Below are 20061 nucleotides of genomic sequence, written 5' to 3' on the forward strand. Positions count from 1 at the left end.
TGATGACGACATAGATAGCAAGCATTAATTTACTGTTCATATCTCAGCCCGTGCTGAGTTGTGCGTGCCCATTCTGCGGTCTGTTAATAAAGTTTTCAATCAGACAGATGTATGGAAAGGCTTTTATTATAACATTCGTTGCAGTAAAATCATTATGCCTCGTTTAGTCATGCTGCGGTGCGCTGGTAATCATTCGTCAGCCGCGGGGAGCTGTTGTTGTTGTTGTTGTCGTTGAGCTGAGCTCTCGTCAAAATCAATGGAGGACTTTCAGGAAAGTAAAAAACGCATAGCGCTTGCCGATTGGTGCTAAGAACAGCAGCAGGGCGGGTGCAAGCGGTGTGACGTAATTGGCAGACTCGACTGTCAATCAAAATTATTCTGTTGCCGGCTGAATGATTGAATGAATGAAAACGTTATTAACGATTGCAGAATGGGTACAATACAGTACAGCTCAATACAACAACAGTGGACTGGAGGATGAAGACCAGAAAAAGACTTTCGGCTTTTTTACATAAGGGTCCTCCATTTTCAATTCATCAAAACATTTAGAGACATACAAATATACAGTAGTTTCATAAAAATGCTAAAATGCTATTGATTGATTGATTGATTGATTGATTGATTGATTGATTGATTGATTGATTGATTTAAAACTTTATTAACATATTGCAGAATGGGTACAGTACAGCTCAATACATACAATTGTTAAGGGGATGCAGACCAGAGAAAGACTGTCGTCTTGTTTACATCAGGGTCCCCCATTTTCAATTAATCATATTTCATATCTAAATCATATAATATCTCGTTGCTAAATATATGCAATATATAATCTAATAATCCAATAATCTAAATCTAATATATAATATAAAAATGCTAAATGCATGGGTATTTTATTTTGTCTTTAATGTTAGCTTGCAAACTCAAATACTGTCTTGGTAAGCCTCATAATGAATTGTTTGGGGAAAAAAAGAAAAACATTGTGATGTGTATCGTGTATCGCCGAAAGGTCAGAAAATATCGTGATATCATATTTAGGCCATATCGCCCAGCCCTAGTCACCATGCAATTTTGTACTCAAATAATACCATGGTATAATCCGATTTAAACTGTGATATCATGATCAAAGAACATGATATTTCTTGTAAGGGGTTAATCACGTGGGAACTTTCAGTTGCTAAGAATCATTTGACGGGTGGATCACGTTGCTTCCGGTTACTGAAATAACAGGCCATTTAAATCACAAAAAGATGTCCCCAGTGTCTCACTTCCCTGAGCACAGGTAAAGTCTGAAATGTGATCTGGAAAATAGTGCTGGCAGAATATGACTGGTTGAATTCATTGGGTTGAATGAGTGTATTGTGTCCCTTCTAATATGCAAAATCACTCAGCAACCGTGGACATTTACAGTTAACATGTTGCATTATTTAAAAAAATACCAGACAAGACAAACACATTTTGACTGAATAAATAAGTTAACTGTTGGAAGTCAATCTGCAAGGCATGAGGGACGAGACGGGCTACGGTCCACTCCAAATAAAAGTCACTCAAGGGTGACAAAAATGCAAACAATGAAACAAGGAAAAGCCATGCACCATCTTAAGGGGTTCACTGGCCCTCACCCTAGCTGGAGACAGAGTGTACACACTTCTCTGGACCCAATGCTGCTCTCCCCTCTCTTCAGCACTGTGCTTAGCTCGTAAAGAGCCCACGGCTTAGGAAACGCAAAATATAGAAAGGCCAATGAGTGTTCCTCCTGTCCCGGGTCATAAACGGAGCTCTGTGTGGAGCTCCCACCAGGGAGACAGGTCCCCCCCCTCCTTCCCTCTTCCACAGCCTCACCAGCCAAAGGGCAGCTTTACTGAGAGACGCACTGTGGAGAGGAGAGCTTGATCCGCGGACCACAAACGTGTGTGTGAAGGGTGTCAACTCACATGCAGCGGCGCGTGGGTACGGCAGCGGCTTCTGTTTAACGAGGAGGAGTGTCCAGTGTGTTAAGCAGCCTACACACCTATAATACTTTACATATGCGCACTGTGCTGTTCACACTACACAACTCGATCACTGTGCTGTTCACACTACACAACTCGATCACTGTGCTGTTCACACTACACAACTCGATCACTGTGCTGTTCACACTACACAACTCGATCACTGTGCTGTTCACACTACACAACTCGATCACTGTGCTGTTCACACTACACAACTCGATCACTGTGCTGTTCACACTACACAACTCGATCACTGTGCCGTTAACCCAACTCGATCACTGTGCTGTTCACACAACTCAATCACTGTGCTGTTCACACTACACAACTCAATCTGGGATCTTGAAGTCATTGTGACGTCGTTGTGGTTTCAGACTACATGACTGATCAGTGATGGCGGTTTTACACACTACAAGATCTCCACCAGGAGTCTCCAAACTGCATTTTGTCATGAAAACACATGTGAAGTGTCTTCAAAACACACCTAAAAACAGTAAAACACACGTGTTCACACTTGCCTTCACGCAACACGGCCCTGCTCCCAAGTAGCCCACCCCCTTTCCCCCTGACTCTTTTCTTTTAAGCCACAGATCCCATGGTTTTTGTAAATTTTTCTTGCTACCATTTCGTCCAATTGTACAGCACCTTACTTCCTTTTTTATCTTATTTGTTCAATTTTTTTCCTTTTACTATACATATATATTCATATTTTGTACCCTCTTTTATATAGCTTCTCTCTCTTTGTAAAGTGTCCTCGAGTCTGAGAAAGGCGCTTCTCTCTTTAAATCAAATTTATTATTATTATTATTATTGAAGTTACAGTACACAGGTTTTGGTCATGGAGGTATTCGTTTTGTTCAGAGGAATACACTGGAGAAAGCACAAGGCAAGGTTTTAGCACTTTCTCTTTTTATCTGAGAGAAAAAAAGCTAGCGGAAAACAAAGCGAACTTGTCAACCGCACTCTGGTAATGGGCTGGTTATTTCCCAGATCTCCACCTATCCTCTTTTAAAAATGTCCCTAAAATCATGAATGAATGTATGACAGTAGAGACACTAATAACACGGCAGGGTCATCAAAGATTGCACTAGGCAGAATGGTTTAATAAATCTCTCTCTCTCTCTCTAGCCCATCAACAGGGGGTCCAGATTTGTAACATGCTAGATATCTGACGGGCATTTGCTAGTCACTCAGGCCGCATCTTGGAACAATTCACACAATGCAATCAAGCGCCGTCTTGCATGTGTTGTCTGATCTGGGGCTTTTTGGCTGCGATCTCCAAAAAGCTGTAGGTGAGCACAAAATCAAGGGCTAAAATCGTGTGGTGTGAACTTGGCATTAGCAGATTCATCCTAAATCTTTCTCAGACACATAGGTTCAAGCAGCTACAGAGATCTAACATGCATTTGTCAAGCCAGAAGCAATTAAAAGTGTTTGCGCTGACAGCTCCAGCAGTAGAACAGCAGATGTCCCAGTCTGCCCACACTGGTTTCCTGGATCTTGTCCATTGTTTTTAAGTCATTAATTGGCAGATTGACTGCCTGCCAAACTCCTTTGGGAACACTTTGCATAAGCTTGTCATGTGCCGAATCTGCCGATCATGAGTGAAGTGCTATTGGCCAGTGAATACCTTCCACTTCCCTTAGCATTGATTGTTAATTTCTTAGAAATGCAGAGTCAGCAGTATGTTATGGATGAAGTAAATGCAACATTAACACTTTGAGTGCCACGGGTCCGGTGTCAATGACAGAGCTCTCATATTTGCGAACGCATAAACTATATCTTAAATTATGGCTATGTGTCTAATATGGCCGTCGCTTATCAATGACTTGTTTGCAGTCAACATTGTCGTTTTTATTTTTTTTTTTTTTTTTTTTTTTTTTTTTTAATCGGTTAATTTCCGTTTGATACCATTTTGAAAAACGCTCGTTTTTTAAAGTTTCAGAAAATTTCAGAAGATTCTGTGATAATCGCCATTTACTGGAATACACAAAACACGTTGTCATTTTTTTGGCCTATTTATGAATCGTTTTCAAATAAACGCTAGATTATCGATAGTATATGTGTTAGGGCTGTCCCCAACTAAGGATTTGGATGGTCGACTAGGATTGGCCAACATTTGCCGTTAGTCGACTATTGGTCGACTTAAAAAAATTAAATAAAAAAATCTAATATTTAAAAAAATAAAAATAAAATTATCATTCCATTTGGGCTGTGGGGGGTGCTTAATGTCTGAAGGAGTCGACTGAAGGCTTCTTGTCCTCTGCAAAAGCATGCAATTGGTCCACTGATGGATACATCTTGATATTTGTCTAGTCTAGTGTGTTCATTAGATGGGTGAAATCCTCTTTCAGTGCCTCTGTGCCTGTTTTCGTAGGCAGTTAGCCTCTGGTATGTGTGCCAATAGCGTTAGCCACGCTTCTAGGCCTCTTTTCTTTTGGAAAGAATGATAAAAAAATTTAAAATTAAATTCTATTTTTTATTTTTTTATTATATTTGACTAAGAGGTTGGCCAGTCGACTACGGCTCCTTTCGACCGATTAGTCGACTAATCGATTAATAGGGGTCAGCCCTAATATGTGTACTTATAGATTCCTTACCTCAGATCAGATGTTCTCCAAAAAGATTATTCCAATTCCTAATCGCCATTCCAAATATCGATCGTGTTTATTGATCCAACGCTGGGTACTGGAAACACACATTCTCCGCTGTTCTCGTTGTCTGCGATGACTTCGATTGTCTCCGGTTACATGCCCGACAAGTAAAATGTGGAAGCAGGACTTTTTTTTCATTCAATCCAATCCAAAGGGGTGCAGTACCATCCGGAGACGATAGGGGGCGGTATTTTCCCTGTTCGAGTTCAGACAGATCCCCACTGGTAACGTGAGGCTAGATTGATGAAAAATGAATGGAAATCGATAATTAAAAAAAAAACTAGATCTCTCGTCGTTTGCACTCAACGGTTGGCATGAACTAACGAGAAATCTCGTTGTTGGCACTCAAAGTGTTAAGGTCTTAGCAGGTCTTAGTAGTAGCAGTCAACCAACCACAAATCTTACAGTGACATTCTGAAGAGCAATGAAAGTGGAGTGAAGATTGTATTGAGCAATTTTAACATTGGAAGCATGTGTCCCCAGGATCGTCTAATTTTTCTGTGGGAGAACCAAATCCTGTTGTCGTGGATTTCTTCTGTGGTGGAGGCGGCGAATAGCAGCTGGGTTCAATGGAAGCCAATTATAGACCAAACAGTCTGAGCGAGCAGAGGAATCTGAATAATCAGCTCCTGGGGGTCTGTGTTGAAATGAATATGCAGCTGGCAGAGAAGAGAACAGGTTGGAACAGTGGGGCCACAACAAGCTGTCATCAGATCACCCCCCCAGGCGGGCTGTGATCTGACAGGCAGAACCTATTATTACTTGGCAACCCTGCAATATCATAATAAAGCTTTACAACGTTTTGTTCCATGTGAAATTGGACAATGTTGGACAGAAGGCATAAATAATTCTTGTTGCAAACATGATCAGTAGTTTCTCCATTTCAGCTTGGTTTTCACTCTCCCGCAAATTATGCTCTGCTAGGAAGTCACAGCCATGTCCAAAAATGGTCTGAAGGATGCAGTGAATATTTGTGTTTAGAGTGCAGCAGGTGTTCCAATGACACGTGTGTGCAGAAATGTTAAGTTTTATGATCCCTGTGCCCCTGACTCAAGCCCAGACAAGGAAGGTATGAGCTGGAGGCCTGTTCACAGTGATAATAGCAGTTGCCCTGAAGCTCAAACAATAAGTCTCTGGCTCATTTCCACTTCAATCTCTTAATGGTTTTGGTAAGGAATAAATACCTAGGATGACCTGTATTACCAGCAGCACTTGGGGCTAATTCAAAGCAGATGCTACTACAGATCTGTGTCACGACTGTTACCATTTCCTGCCATCACAGCATCACATTAATCAGGGAAACACAGTCTTGTGAAGTCCCAAAACATCCACCTCTGTCCTTCTTGGGACGGCAGGCGTAATTTTATAGAGGGATTCTGACTCAATGCTGTAAATGTAACATACTTTGGTCATTCCATGGACATTCCAAAGACGACATATTACCAGGGAAGCATTTATGTTTTCCTCACTCGTGCTCATTTTGGTTTCCTGGGGGGGGGGGGGGGGTTCGCTTGTAGAAAAGCTGCGGCATGTGTCTAAAAGGCTGAATGTGCCACGACTTCAGCATCACTCCCCACAAGAAGGTCCTTTGTGTCTCCTGGGACAGGGACAGGGCAACAGATGGTACAGTGTTGCCACTTGCCACCGTCCAAGTAGATATATTATCCCGAATGTCAACAGCGCGTGGATACTGTACAGGACCGGGCATGTGATTCAGAAGTGAGGGTGTGTGACGCTGGAGTTCTCCCATGGCTTCGTTGTCTTCAGGCAGTGTGACCTTTATCACAGTTCTAGGCAGGGGGCGAAACTAGAGCCCGCCAAGCGCCATTGGCGGTCAGTTTTTACGTTTGGCGACTCCCACTGAGAGGTCTGCCCGCCGTGTGGCGGGCAATCAAATAGTCATGTGAAAACCGAAAATCATGATCCAATTTTTTGCGGAGTTCTCACTCGCTGTCTCAGCACAGACATGCAGCGCACCACGCACTGCTCCTCCTACCCCTCCCGCACCTGTTTCTGTATGCTGCATGTAAACAGAGGCTATTGCCTCGGACAGTCACCGTGACGTTAGTCTAGTCAGAGGGACCTCCGTAAGCTAACATTAGCTACCGTTACAAAATGACCCATGCAGCGCAGGAGAATCCTTTCATGCTGAATGTAGAGTTTAGGGTCCAGCTGCAGCGCCGGAGAATCCTTGCTGGAGCTGGAGGCCACTCGAGTATACACACAGACAGTGGAGCTGTTTGCAGACAGCGAGGTGGCGATGTCTCGCAGATAATACAACTACAAGTATGATTATTATAATATATATATTTTATTTAAAAAAATGTATATAAAATAATAATTTTTTTTTTTATCAAAAAGAAGTTGGCAGGTAAGAAATATGCTTGGCGGGTAGATTCTTCCCATCTACCCGCCACTGGCCGGTGAGTCAAAAAGTTAATTTCGCTCCCTGGTTCTAGGTGGCATTCACAATTCATGTGTATCTCATATTGATTTAAATAAATGTCTTCCAAGTAAGTGAGCAGGTTAGATGAGTATGTGTAGATACACACAGAATCCCCAGAGGCTGCTTTCAGGAAGCATACAGTGTATATGAACTACGGCCTAAAAGCGGTGCTAGATAACACTTGCACCTCTTATAGACTTGATTTCAACGTGCAATATATATATATATATATCACATATCTATACCTTTTGACTTAAATTGTGTAGAATTATGGTATCATCCTGCATGTTCTCAAAGATTCCTCATAACAGATTTGCAAAAGTGAGCGCTTAATTGGAGTTATTTCCCAGAAGGAAGTGGTACACATGATCCGAATCATACAAGCGAAGCTCCAGCTAACAGACAACCCAAATCCAAATTGGCATGTCATTTTTAGTGGGAAACCAAAACGCTCCTCACAGTATGGGCTATATAAGCCCACTGGCTCAAGATATAGCATCCGCAGAGCGCGTCTGAATGAGGCCATTGTATGTGGCAGAGAGGACCTACATGGAGCTGGAACCCACCCCTCTGCCAGCTGCAAGGTCTCCCAACCCTACTCCACACATAGCAGAGGAAACACTGAACTAATCAAGTTTGTGTAATTAAAGTGTTCCTCCATTCAATTAAATACAGTCCACAGGGAAAGCCGATAGGAGCCAGGTCAGGAGGGCCAACATTTAGTGAAGGCTGTTGACAGACATACGGTGATGAAGGCACAGTATAATATACAGACAGAGAATAAACGGAGAGAGAGCGAGAATCATTGTTGATTATCGCTATGATTAACATTATTATTATAATGAATTACTTTGTTTTTTGCTTTTTCAGTGCTGATGCAGGATACAATAGTGCATGATGATGACACATGGATGGACCAGGGATGGACATGCCTCTTGGACACACAAATAACAGTTGGTCTATCGAACAGAGGTTGTTACATTATTATTATTAGTATTCTTGAAAAGGTGAAATACCCATAAGGTTCAAATTAAGTCAAGTATATTGTGTCTAATTATGTCCATCAGTGGTGATATGTCTATTGGAAACATCAAACCAATCCAATAAATCACTCTGGGCATATCAATTATATATGATATTAATTAAACCATTACAAAGATAGTAAGCAAACAAGCCTATAACCATGGGATTTCAACTCACCTTGCTTCAGGTTGCTATGAAAATAGAATATGACCACGATGAAACACCCCAAACACATGGCAAGAACCATCCGGGTTATTTTCGGTTTTCTCATACTGAATCTTTGGAAATTACAAAACTGAGTCCTTTAGTGGTTCATGCGAAAGGAGACTGGCCAGCGAAGTTACGTTATCGGGCTGCCAGAACGGAGTAGACTACATCGCTAACGTTGCCCGTGTTGTAAGCTACAACAAATAAGAGCATCCATCGTGTGCGACTGGAATTGTTGAGCTTTTGCTTCTCCTCTATAACGTTATATCCATGCATGTCCAGCGCGATAAGTTACAGCGAGCCCAGCAGCGGCGAAAAGAGAAGACAGAAAAGTTGCAGAAGGCACTTGCGACCCATTCTTTCTGAATAAGTTACCAGCGCAGAGCGACACGGACAAAAACCGTGCTCCGTGCAAAGCAGACAGTGTTTAGTGAAGGGGGTAGGAGGGTCGCTCCAAATAGTTGTTAACTCTTTACTCCCCAAAACATGGTTGGCAATGTTATGTAGGACATTATGGTTGGCGCGTACACCCCCAAGCGTTTAGACAGAGATATGGCAAACGGACTGATGAACTACTAGTCCAGATAAAACAGTATTATGGAAAAATGTTTTACCATAGGGTAAGGCAAAGATTTAGATTGTATTGTCAGTGTCACCTCATCTTATACTGTAGCGGTAGCCTACCTTCATTGAAATTCCTTTTGTTTTTGGCTACTGGCCTTAGTATCCAGCTGCAGCCCCGCAGAACCATACTGGGTTCCTCCCACTGCCACACAGTCAGGCCCCACACTGTCAGGCCCCACGCTTTGTGGCCCGCGTGAACACTTTAGGCAACCAACTTGCGCTTCCGCGTTTCTCTGATTGGCCGAGCGTTTTCTGCGTTTCTCTGATTGGCCGTGCGCGGCTCCCCCTTAAGCTCCAGGAGAGAGGAGAGAGGCTGAAAACCTGCAGTTCTTGCCCGACTGATGGGAGCCGAATCCCGGATCCGATTTTTCTGATGAATACCCCCAAAACATGGAGGTCCCGAACGCATGGAAGTATTGATTGCGCCGTAACGAATCATTAAAAAATATATACCGTTAACTGGAATATGTTGTGCCTTTACACATATGTTGGATTATGTAATTGGTTTGTCATGACAAACTAATAAAAAATCGCGATTTACCCGGTGGCTACAACAACACGCATGTAGTCACTCTCCCATCAGTCGGGCAAGAACTGTGGGTTTTCAGCCTCTATTCCTGCCTCTGAGGAGCGCGTCCCGGCTCATGCGCATTACGCTCGCTCGGCCAATCAGAGCAATTCAGAGCAACGCGGAAGCGCAAGTTGGTTGCCTAAAGTGTTCACGCTTCCGGCCCCTCTCTCCCAATGACTGATTTGGGTCACGTGACTGTCACAGGCCCCCTCTCTCCCAATGGCTGATTTGGGTCACGTGACCGTCACAGGCACGCTCAGCAGCGCCACCCACCCAATGGCTGAATTGGAGTATTGCACTGTGCGGGATTGATTGATTGATTGATTGAAAACTTTATCTCTGACCCCACGCTTTCCGGCCCCTCTCTCCCAATGGCTGAATTGGGTCACGTGACCGTCACAGGCCCGCTCAGCAGCGCCACCCACCCGATGGCTGAATTGGAGTATTGCACTGTGCGGGATTGATTGATTGATTGATTGAAAACTTTATCTCAGACCCCACGCTTTCCGGCCCCTCTCTCCCAATGGCTGAATTGGGTCACGTGACCGCCACAGGCCCGCTCAGCAGCGCCACCCACCCAATGGCTGAATTGGAGTATTGCACTGTGCAGGATTGATTGATTGATTGATTTAAAACTTTATTAACAGATTGCAGAATGGGTACAGTACAGTACAGCTCAGTGTAATAGTGTAATAGTGTGTAATAGTGTGTAATAGTGTGTAATAGTGTAATAGTGTGTAATGGTGTGTAATAGTGTAATAGTGTAATAGTGTGTAATAGTGTAATAGTGTAATAGTGTGTAATAGTGTAATAGTGTGCTATTGTAATAGTGTGTAATAGTGTGCTAGTGTAATAGTGTAATAGTGTGTAATAGTGTAATAGTGTGTAATAGTGTGCTAGTGTAATAGTGTGTAATAGTGTGTAATAGTGTAATAGTGTGTAATAGTGTAATAGTGTGTAATAGTGTAATAGTGTGCTAGTGTAATAGTGTAATAGTGTGCTAGTGTAATAGTGTAATAGTGTGTAATAGTGTAATAGTGTGTAATAGTGTAATAGTGTGCTAGTGTAATAGTGTAATAGTGTGTAATAGTGTGTAATAGTGTAATAGTGTGTAATAGTGTAATAGTGTGCTAGTGTGCTAGTGTAATAATGTAATAGTGTGTAATAGTGTAATAGTGTGTAATAGTGTAATAGTGTGTAATAGTGTGTAATAGTGTGCTAGTGTAATAGTGTAATAGTGTGTAATAGTGTGTAATAGTGTAATAGCACACTATTACACTATTACACTAGCACACTATTACACTATTACACACCATTACACTATTACACACTATTACACACTATTACACTATTACACTATTACACTAGCACACTATTACACACTATTACACTATTACACTATTACACTATTACACACTATTACACACTATTACACTATTACACTAGCACACGATTACACTATTACACACTATTACACTAGCACACTATTACACACTATTACACTATTACACTATTACACACTATTACACACTATTACACTATTACACTAGCACACTATTACACTATTACACACTACACTATTACACTAGCACACTATTACACACTATTACACTATTACACACTATTACACTATTACACACTATTACACTATTACACTATTACACTAGCACACTATTACACACTATTACACTATTGATTGATTGATTGATTGAAAACTTTATTAACAGATTGCAGAATGGGTACAGTACAGTACAGCTCAATACATACAATTGTTAAGGGGATGCAGACCAGAGAAAGACTTTCGTCTTGTTTACATCAGGGTCCCCCATTTTCAATTCATTCAGTTTTTTGAGTACCTCATCTGTTGTTACCATTTCCAGTTTGAAGTCGTCTTTGTGGACCCCTAGGTTCTTGTAGTATGCTACTATGTGTTCTACCCCATAATGCCCCATAATATTACACTATTACACACTATTACACACTATTACACTATTACACTAGCACACTATTACACACTATTACACTATTACACACTATTACACACTATTACACTATTACAATAGTGTGTAATAGTGTGTAATAGTGTAATAGTGTAATAGCACACTATTACACTATTACACTATTACACTAGCACACTATTACACTATTACACACTATTACACTATTACACACTATTACACACTATTACACTATTACACTAGCACACTATTACACAATATTACACTATTACACTATTACACACTATTACACTAGCACACTAGCACACTATTACACTATTACACACTATTACACTATTACACTAGCACACTATTACACACTATTACACACTATTACACTAGCACACTATTACACACTATTACACTATTACACTATTACACACTATTACACTATTACACTAGCACACTATTACACTATTACACACTACACTATTACACTAGCACACTATTACAGACTATTACACTATTACACACTATTACACACTATTACACTATTACACACTATTACACTATTACACTATTACACTAGCACACTATTACACACTATTACACTATTACACTATTACACACTATTACACACTATTACACTATTACACTAGCACACTATTACACACTATTACACTATAACACACTATTACACACTATTACACTATTACACTAGCACACTATTACACTATTACACACTATTACACACTATTACACTAGCACACTATTACACACTATTACACACTATTACACACTATTACACTATTACACTAGCACACTATTACATTATTACACTATTACACTAGCACACTAGCACACTATTACACACTATTACACACTATTACACTATTACACACTATTACACGATTACACACTATTACACACTATTACACACTATTACACTAGCACACTATTACACTATTACACACTATTACACACTATTACACTATTACACTAGCACACTATTACACACTATTACACTATTACACACTATTACACACTATTACACTATTACACTAGCACACTAGCACACTATTACACTATTACACACTATTACACTAGCACACTATTACACACTATTACACTATTACACACTATTACACTAGCACACTAGCACACTATTACACTATTACACTATTACACTAGCACACTATTACACTAGCACACTATTACACTATTACACACTATTACACACTATTACACACTATTACACTATTACACTGAGCTGTACTGTACTGTACCCATTCTGCAATCTGTTAATAAAGTTTTCAATCAATCAATCAATCAATCCCGCACAGTGCAATACTCCAATTCAGCCATTGGGTGGGTGGCGCTGCTGAGCGTGCCTGTGACGGTCACGTGACCCAAATCAGTCATTGGGAGAGAGGGGCCGGAAAGCGTGGGGTCTGAGATAAAATTTATAATCAATCAATCAATCAATCCCGCACAGTGCAATACTCCAATTCAGCCATTGGGTGGGTGGCGCTGCTGAGCGGGCCTGTGACGGTCACGTGACCCAAATCAGCCATTGGGAGAGAGGGGGCCTGTGACGGTCACGTGACCCAAATCAGCCATTGGGAGAGAGGGGCCTGACAACGTGTGGCCTGGCAGTGTGGGGCCTGACAGTGTGGCAGTGGGAGGAGCCCAGTATGGTTCTGCGGGGCTGCAGCTGGATGCATCTCACTGGCCTTGCAGCAGCATCATAAAATAGGACAAAAAAGAAAGCAATACAAATAGCAGCACAAGCAACGATAAAATAGCACTAATTTCCAATCCAGTAATCACAGTGTAATAATCACAGTGTGGGTGTAATGAGTGCAAAGTGATGAACACTGTCACGTAGATGAAACGGATCCAACACAAATGTACGAATTAGAAATAGGTCTTTATTTCTACACAGCGATGGTGTGTAGAGCAAGCACTTAATAAAATCAATCACATTTATGAATGGAATTAGTATGCACTTTTATGGCAAGAGTATTCGTCGGTATATCAATAGAGAATGTCCAATCTCTGAAGGCGCAGGTGGTACATATACGACCTGGAATAGTTTAAGGAATAACAGCAATGATACTTTAATGATTATATACTGGACACACTAGGGGGGGTTAATCCGGTCGCTTGTAAGCCGACAGGAGTAGGAAGGGGGGGGGGGGGGGGTAGAATCCGGCTGCCTCATCCGGCCAAGGGTATCCCAGGTGAACCCACTGTAGTGCCGTTCAATGCGCCGGCGATCCTTGGACCACAGATGAAAGCAGGTGGACTCTTTGTGGGCCGGCTCTCTCCGGTCCACGGGGGAGAGACGTGAAGCGACCTCGTCTTGCAGAGCGTCTCCTCACCTTGCGTCCTCTCCAGGGGGGGGGGTTCCAACACACGGCAGTGTCGGGGGTCTTTATCCATGGAATAATCAATGTATACAAAGCATAATCCGTGCCTGGGAAGGCGGGCTGTCGTCGGTAGAATAATCCGGTATACAGGTCCACTCGCTCGTCGGCTCTGGGGCTCCTCGGGTGCAGCTTCACGTGGGGTCAACCACCCTGGGTAAGCAGCCAGTTCTCTGCCCGAAACGATGGGGTACTGACTACGGTAGTATTCTCACCGTACGAAGCACTATATATTAACAGACTATTATTAGCTTAATAGACTACGTCCAACTCGACGATATAGTGCCAAATATGACTATTCAAATATTAATATACACGATGTCTCAATACCGAGGGTAGGCGAACTTGGCCTTACTCCCACACGTGGCGTCGCGGGGAGGCTTTACGTCTGTGACTCTATTGGAGGGTAAGAAACTGGACTGAAAAGGAAGTCCTACTTTAGTAGCGCAGTATATATACGCACTATGAACAAATAGTCCCATTAGTGGTGCGGTAGTCAGATTCCTACGCGGAACTAGGACTTGTTCGTACATGTGGAGCGGTACGTTTGAACTGGGTCTGAGGGGTATGGCAGCCTGGCACCAAGGTCTCGACCAATAGTAGAATGGAGACTATTATGGGATGTTCAGTAGGCTAGAATGGATATTCAATGCATATTGTACAAGGAATATACAAGGGATATCAGGGAATATTAGAGAATATACAAATACAATTAAATATATATATATAAATAAATATATATATTCGGTTTAATCTGGCCCTTCACAACAACGCCGGTTAAGGCTAAAGAAGACCTTGTCGTCATGAACAGTTATTGTTTGCTCCCCAGGTGACTCTGTCAACAACTATAACATAACAACCACATGCACAGCATGGGTGTAGTGTGTGCAAACAGTGATACAAAATAACACTAGATTACAATACTACAGGCTGGTAGAAGCAGACAGTATAGTGTTGTCTGTTCATAAGTCTGGCAGCCTGGGGGGGAATACTGTGTCGGAATCTATTGAGGCAGCAGCAGGTACCATTTGCCGGACAGCATCAGCTGAAACAGTTTGTGGTTGGGGTCTTTGATAATCCTGCAGGCTTTGCAGACACACCGTCCGTTGTATATATCCTGGATGGAGGGAAGCTCACAACCACAGATGCTGAACCTACAAAAGGCCTTCGACGGACTTCCGGTTTGAGAACAACATGTAGCAGACACGTTTGGTCAAAGCTCCGCTCCCGTCAACGTTAATTTCGATTAAAAACCTTATTTGTACAACACTAATGAGTTTAAACCTCATCGTATATATTAAATAAGACCTTCTTCTAACTATATCAAATGAAATAAAGATTCAACATGGGACCTAAGGAAAAGAAAGAGACTGGAAAGAAACACGGAGGAGACAGTACAACGGAGCAAGCTGTGACACGCTCATCGAGGGATACAGCAGCCGCCAATACAACAACACCGATGTTGACTTGCCCCGTTGGGGAGACAGTAGCTGATAATATAACGGTCCCGATGACGACTTGCCCCGAGAGGGTGACAGCAGACGACAATATAACGGTACCAGCGGGGACGAACTCCGTGAGAGAGAAAGCAGTGGAATTTGAGAAGAAAATATCCAACAACTCCACCGTGACTCCCAACGCTCCTACAACCTCAACTGATACAAGCAGGGAGGATACACCACCCGATTTCAGGTCTCTGACTATCCTGATAAAGGAGCGGATGGACGACTTCAAATTACACATCGATGCTAAATTCGAAGAGGTTAAAATAGCGGCCGCAGATCAGGCCGGGCGTATTACTGCAGTGGAGAACACTGTGCTCGAAATCACATTGAAAGTCGAGGAGAACAAGAAGACTGTTCACGATGGGTTCACGGAGATAGCGGCGGAGATACAACAGGTGGACAAAGCGCTTCGGAAGAAAATACAAGACATCGAAGAGGAAGCAATGGAGAGGCGGCTCGAGACCGAACGTCACTACCGTAGATATAATGTCCGTATTGTGGGATTGGATGAATCAGTCATTTGCACAGACGACACATTTCCAACAGTGTTAGCTGGAATTCTAGGTAGACAGATCCTCTCCACAGTGCCGTTAGTGGACCATTGTTATAGAATTGGTACACAGGACCCCAAAGGCAACAAGACAAGGGTTATCATTGCTACTCTGCGCAAAACAGAAATAAGAGACGCGATCATCAGAGAGGCACGCAATCAATGGGGGAAACTGAAATATAATGACAAACCAGTGTCTTTCTATGAGGATTTATGCATTTCCCTACGTGTCCCTTACAAAGAGGTGCTGCAGAGGCTCTACAGGAGAAAACTTAAACCCAGCCTTCGTTACCCAGCTTCTCTCTCCATCTTGGGGGAGGATGGTAAAAGATCCGGGTTACGCTCGCCTAAAGACGCTGATGAATACATGAGGCAACTTGATATCGGCCCCCAGGAGCTGGTCGCACCATAGGCCTGTATCAGAAGACAAGCCTATGTAACGGGGAAGCCCGTGGGTATGTCCACAGTCATGGAAACAGGTGTGTTGACGAGTGACCGTGGCAGTGCGGGCTGGTAAATTAAACTCACTTCCCCATAACAGGGTTAACAGACGCATAGGTACGGTAGTTAGGAGTGAATTCACTTCTTAGTGCAGCGGCCTGTGTCGTCGCTTGCGGACGCGGGAGCCCCCTGTTCGACTCCCCCTCGGGACATTCTCATTTAACATCAAACACAACGCAGACCCAGTATGATGCCGTCACAGTGGTGCCGTGACCCGGATGTCCTGAGGGGCGTGAGTTTAGGGAGGTGAGTGTAACGGGGAAGCCCGTGGGTATGTCCACAGCAGTGATGCCAGTAACGCGTTACTAAGTAACGCGTTATTGTAATCTGATTACTTTCCCCCGAAAATAGTAATCTAACGCGTTAATCTTTAAAAGCCAGTAATCTGATTGCAGTTACTTGTCCAAGTGGCTGTGCATTACTATTTCGTTACTATCTCATCATAAATTCATAATGCAGGCGGAATGCAGTATTTTATTTCGTTTTCGACAGTCAAAAATACATTTTGAGCTGTTTTTCTTTTGGGAGTGACGTGGTGTGGCAGTGAAAGGGTTAAATACAAGAATGTGTCCCGCGGCGTGACTGGTCCCTCTGTCTGAGTGACTCTGCTTTGGTCCAATCACATTCCCCATCCACAGTCTGCGAATCAGAGGCAGAGTAGGGCGGGTCTTCACAGCACGTCATGTGACATATGCGCCAATCGTGTGACAGCAGGGCTCCGTAGTCGGAGAATTCCACCCCAAAACGCTTGGCAAAATTAAAAGTGAAACCGCAAGATGACTTTTGCGGTTTCTGTTCAGAATTCCACCCCAAAACGCTCGTCTAAACGTAGCCTCAGTCACTACTTCACGGCGGAGGAAACAAAATACTGTCTACCGCTAATAGACTAGGCAGAATTTCAGAAAATGTGCTTGTATAAAGTGCTGAAGGCATTTTGTGTTTATTTTTGGTACACAACATTTCTAGGGGTATTAAGGGGTGCTGAATCCAAATTTGCTGTATACCAAGCTCAAAAATGTCAAATAAGGCCTCAAAATTGAGAAATCCAACATGGCCGCCAGCACCAGGCCCTCTCTCCACAAAAACAGGTGCTAAACCCACAGTTTTTATTCTACTGACATGAAACTTTGCACAGAACATCTGCACATATGGAGGAAGAGAGTAGGAATATAGCTGGGGTGCAACCATGAGTAACAGGGTGTTTTTGACTGTCTAACTGTAATCTTTGTATAGGTGAGGATAAAAAAATGACATTTATTCAGTGTTTGCAGGAATACGACAGCAATTTGGTAATAACTGTACAGTGTAGGACACCAACATTAGAATCCCCCAAGTCTTAGCTTTCTTCAGGCACCAAGTTTATGCAAGTAGCTCTTATAGATCTGGATATATAAGATATATAAATGGTGGGGCTTAATGAGTTAAGTGTGACTACACAAGGTACAAACCTGAATTAAATGTGCTTTTGTAAGTTTTCTTACATACATCAACAAGGATGTAGTCACACCGGAGATTCAAGAATCCATACTTGGCGCAGAACACCTTGGACAAGCACAACTGAACATGTTTGTGGACAAACGTTTGTGTGAACCTCCAGATAGTGACCAGCACCTGAACCTGAAATCACCCATTCGAAAGAACAAAGCCAAGACATTTGCCTCTTTGTATGAAGTTGTGCAACTTTCCAAGAACAAGCAAAACACCATCAAAGTGGATAGGCAGATTCTACAAAGGCTCATCACAGCTTACAGAGCAGGTCGTAAGGTAGACCTTGACAATATCCTCCAGCATGAGCTCATGCCCATCCCGCCATCTCTGGGCACAACCAACGGGAGTCTACATTCCACCAACAAGTCTGTGTTCGCAAATATACTGACGAAACAAGTTAAAACCCCTGCAGATCTTACCCTTCAGGGACCCGGCTGCCTGGTCATTGATGGCCAAGCTCTGGTAATGGCACTCGGAAAGCCACCTGACACTACAACATTTGGTGACTATGCCAACAAGTTCACTGACACCGTGTTGAAGATGGGAGCAAAATACCAGAGAGTAGATGTCGTCTTTGACAGATACCATGACCAATCCATCAAAACAGGCACAAGGGTGAAACGCAAACAGCGCCACAGACCAGTACGTCGTGAAATCAAAAACAAGTCTGTTCCACTTCCTGCCGATTGGTCGAGCTTCATGGCCCTTGAAGACAACAAATCAGATATCGCTCAACTACTCTCAAACCACCTGATAGAGCACAGCCCGGATGATGAACCTGTAGTTGTAGTATCAGAGAGGTTTGCTGAAGCGACAACTGTCAAGTCAACAGATCCAGATCTTGAAGTCTCCTCTCTGAGTGCTGACCATGAGGAAGCTGATACACGTCTGATTTTCTCATCCAGGCTCCAGTGGAAACAATCGTCGTGTCAGCGCGTGACACAGATGTGCTGCTTCTACTCTTGGCTCACTATGACAGAATCCGATGTACGCATCTCTACATGAAAGCTGGATCTCTACATCTCTACATCCACCTGCAAGACTGTATACTCTAGACTGTTTGTCGTTAACAGAATTGTGAACATAATGCCTATAACAGAGAGAAAAAAAGGAATGAAGGAACAGAATAAATCACTGTAAGGACAATTGTATCATGTGTTCGAATATACTTGTACGGGAGCTGGCTATAATCTTTTAATTATCTTCTACTCTATTCTATTCAGGAAGAGTCACATGGCATGTATCGAAGCATGCAACTGTAAGAAAGTCAACAACTGCCGGAACACTGAGGAAGAGTGTGAATAAGCTGTCACTGTAAGGATTACTGTAACAAGTATTCAAACGTACAGAGGAAGATTCCGGTAAAAAGCGGGAAGGTGGAATAGCTTTCATGTTGAACAACAATTGGTGTGATCCAGGCAACGTGAAGGAGCTTTCAAACCACTGCTCCCCAAACCTGGAGTATATATCCATCAAGTGCCAGCCATTCTTTCTCCCGAGAGAATTAACGTCGGCCATTCTGATCGGAGTGTATATTCCACCACAAGCAAACACAGGCGACGCGCTTTCCAAGCTCCACAACGAGGTAAACAAGCTCCAAGCAGCTAACGTTGACGCTGCTATTGTGGTTGTGGGTGATTTCAATAGCGCTAATCTGAGAAAAGTGCTGCCAAAATTCTACCAGCATGTGACTTCTTCTACCAGAGGCGGGAATATTTTAGACCATTGCTACACGCAATTTAAGAGCGGTTAAAAATCACATGCTGAATTGATTGATTGATTGAAAACTTTATTAACAGATTGCAGAATGGGTACAATACAGTACAGCTCAATACACACAATTGTTAAGGGGATGCAGACCAGAGAAAGACTTTCGTCTTGTTTACACCAGGGTCCCCCATTTTCAATTCATCAGGACATATATGACATACATGACATACAGATAGTCAGTACTGCTACATCTATACATTTATGACATACCAGATTTGCAAATACAGTACTGTTTGTGATACAGAAGGAGTCAAGAAAAGGGAGTATATACATTTGACGTAGAAACTGTACATTGGAGGAGGTTGGGTGGGGGGGGTTGGGTACACTGGGATATTGACAACCATACTGGGTAATTTACATTGGAGGTGGGT

The 20061-nt window shown here is 42.7% G+C and overlaps 1 protein-coding gene across 1 annotated transcript in view; it reads right to left on the reverse strand.

Annotated features, from left to right (window-relative positions):
* LOC311231235 (carbohydrate sulfotransferase 11-like) overlaps positions 1 to 8710 on the reverse strand; it is a 120887-nt gene extending 112177 nt beyond the window's left edge. The window contains exon 1 of the mRNA XM_084317781.1: positions 8286 to 8710. Coding sequence (XP_084173907.1) covers positions 8286 to 8379 — 94 coding nt within the window. The 5' untranslated portion in view covers positions 8380 to 8710. The remainder of the gene's footprint in view (positions 1 to 8285) is intronic.
* Between the last annotated feature and the right edge of the window lie 11351 nt (positions 8711 to 20061).

This window comes from Notolepis coatsorum (assembly GCF_963971535.1).
Source record: "Notolepis coatsorum genome assembly, chromosome: 6".
Classification (NCBI taxonomy): Eukaryota; Metazoa; Chordata; class Actinopteri; order Aulopiformes; family Paralepididae; genus Notolepis; species Notolepis coatsorum.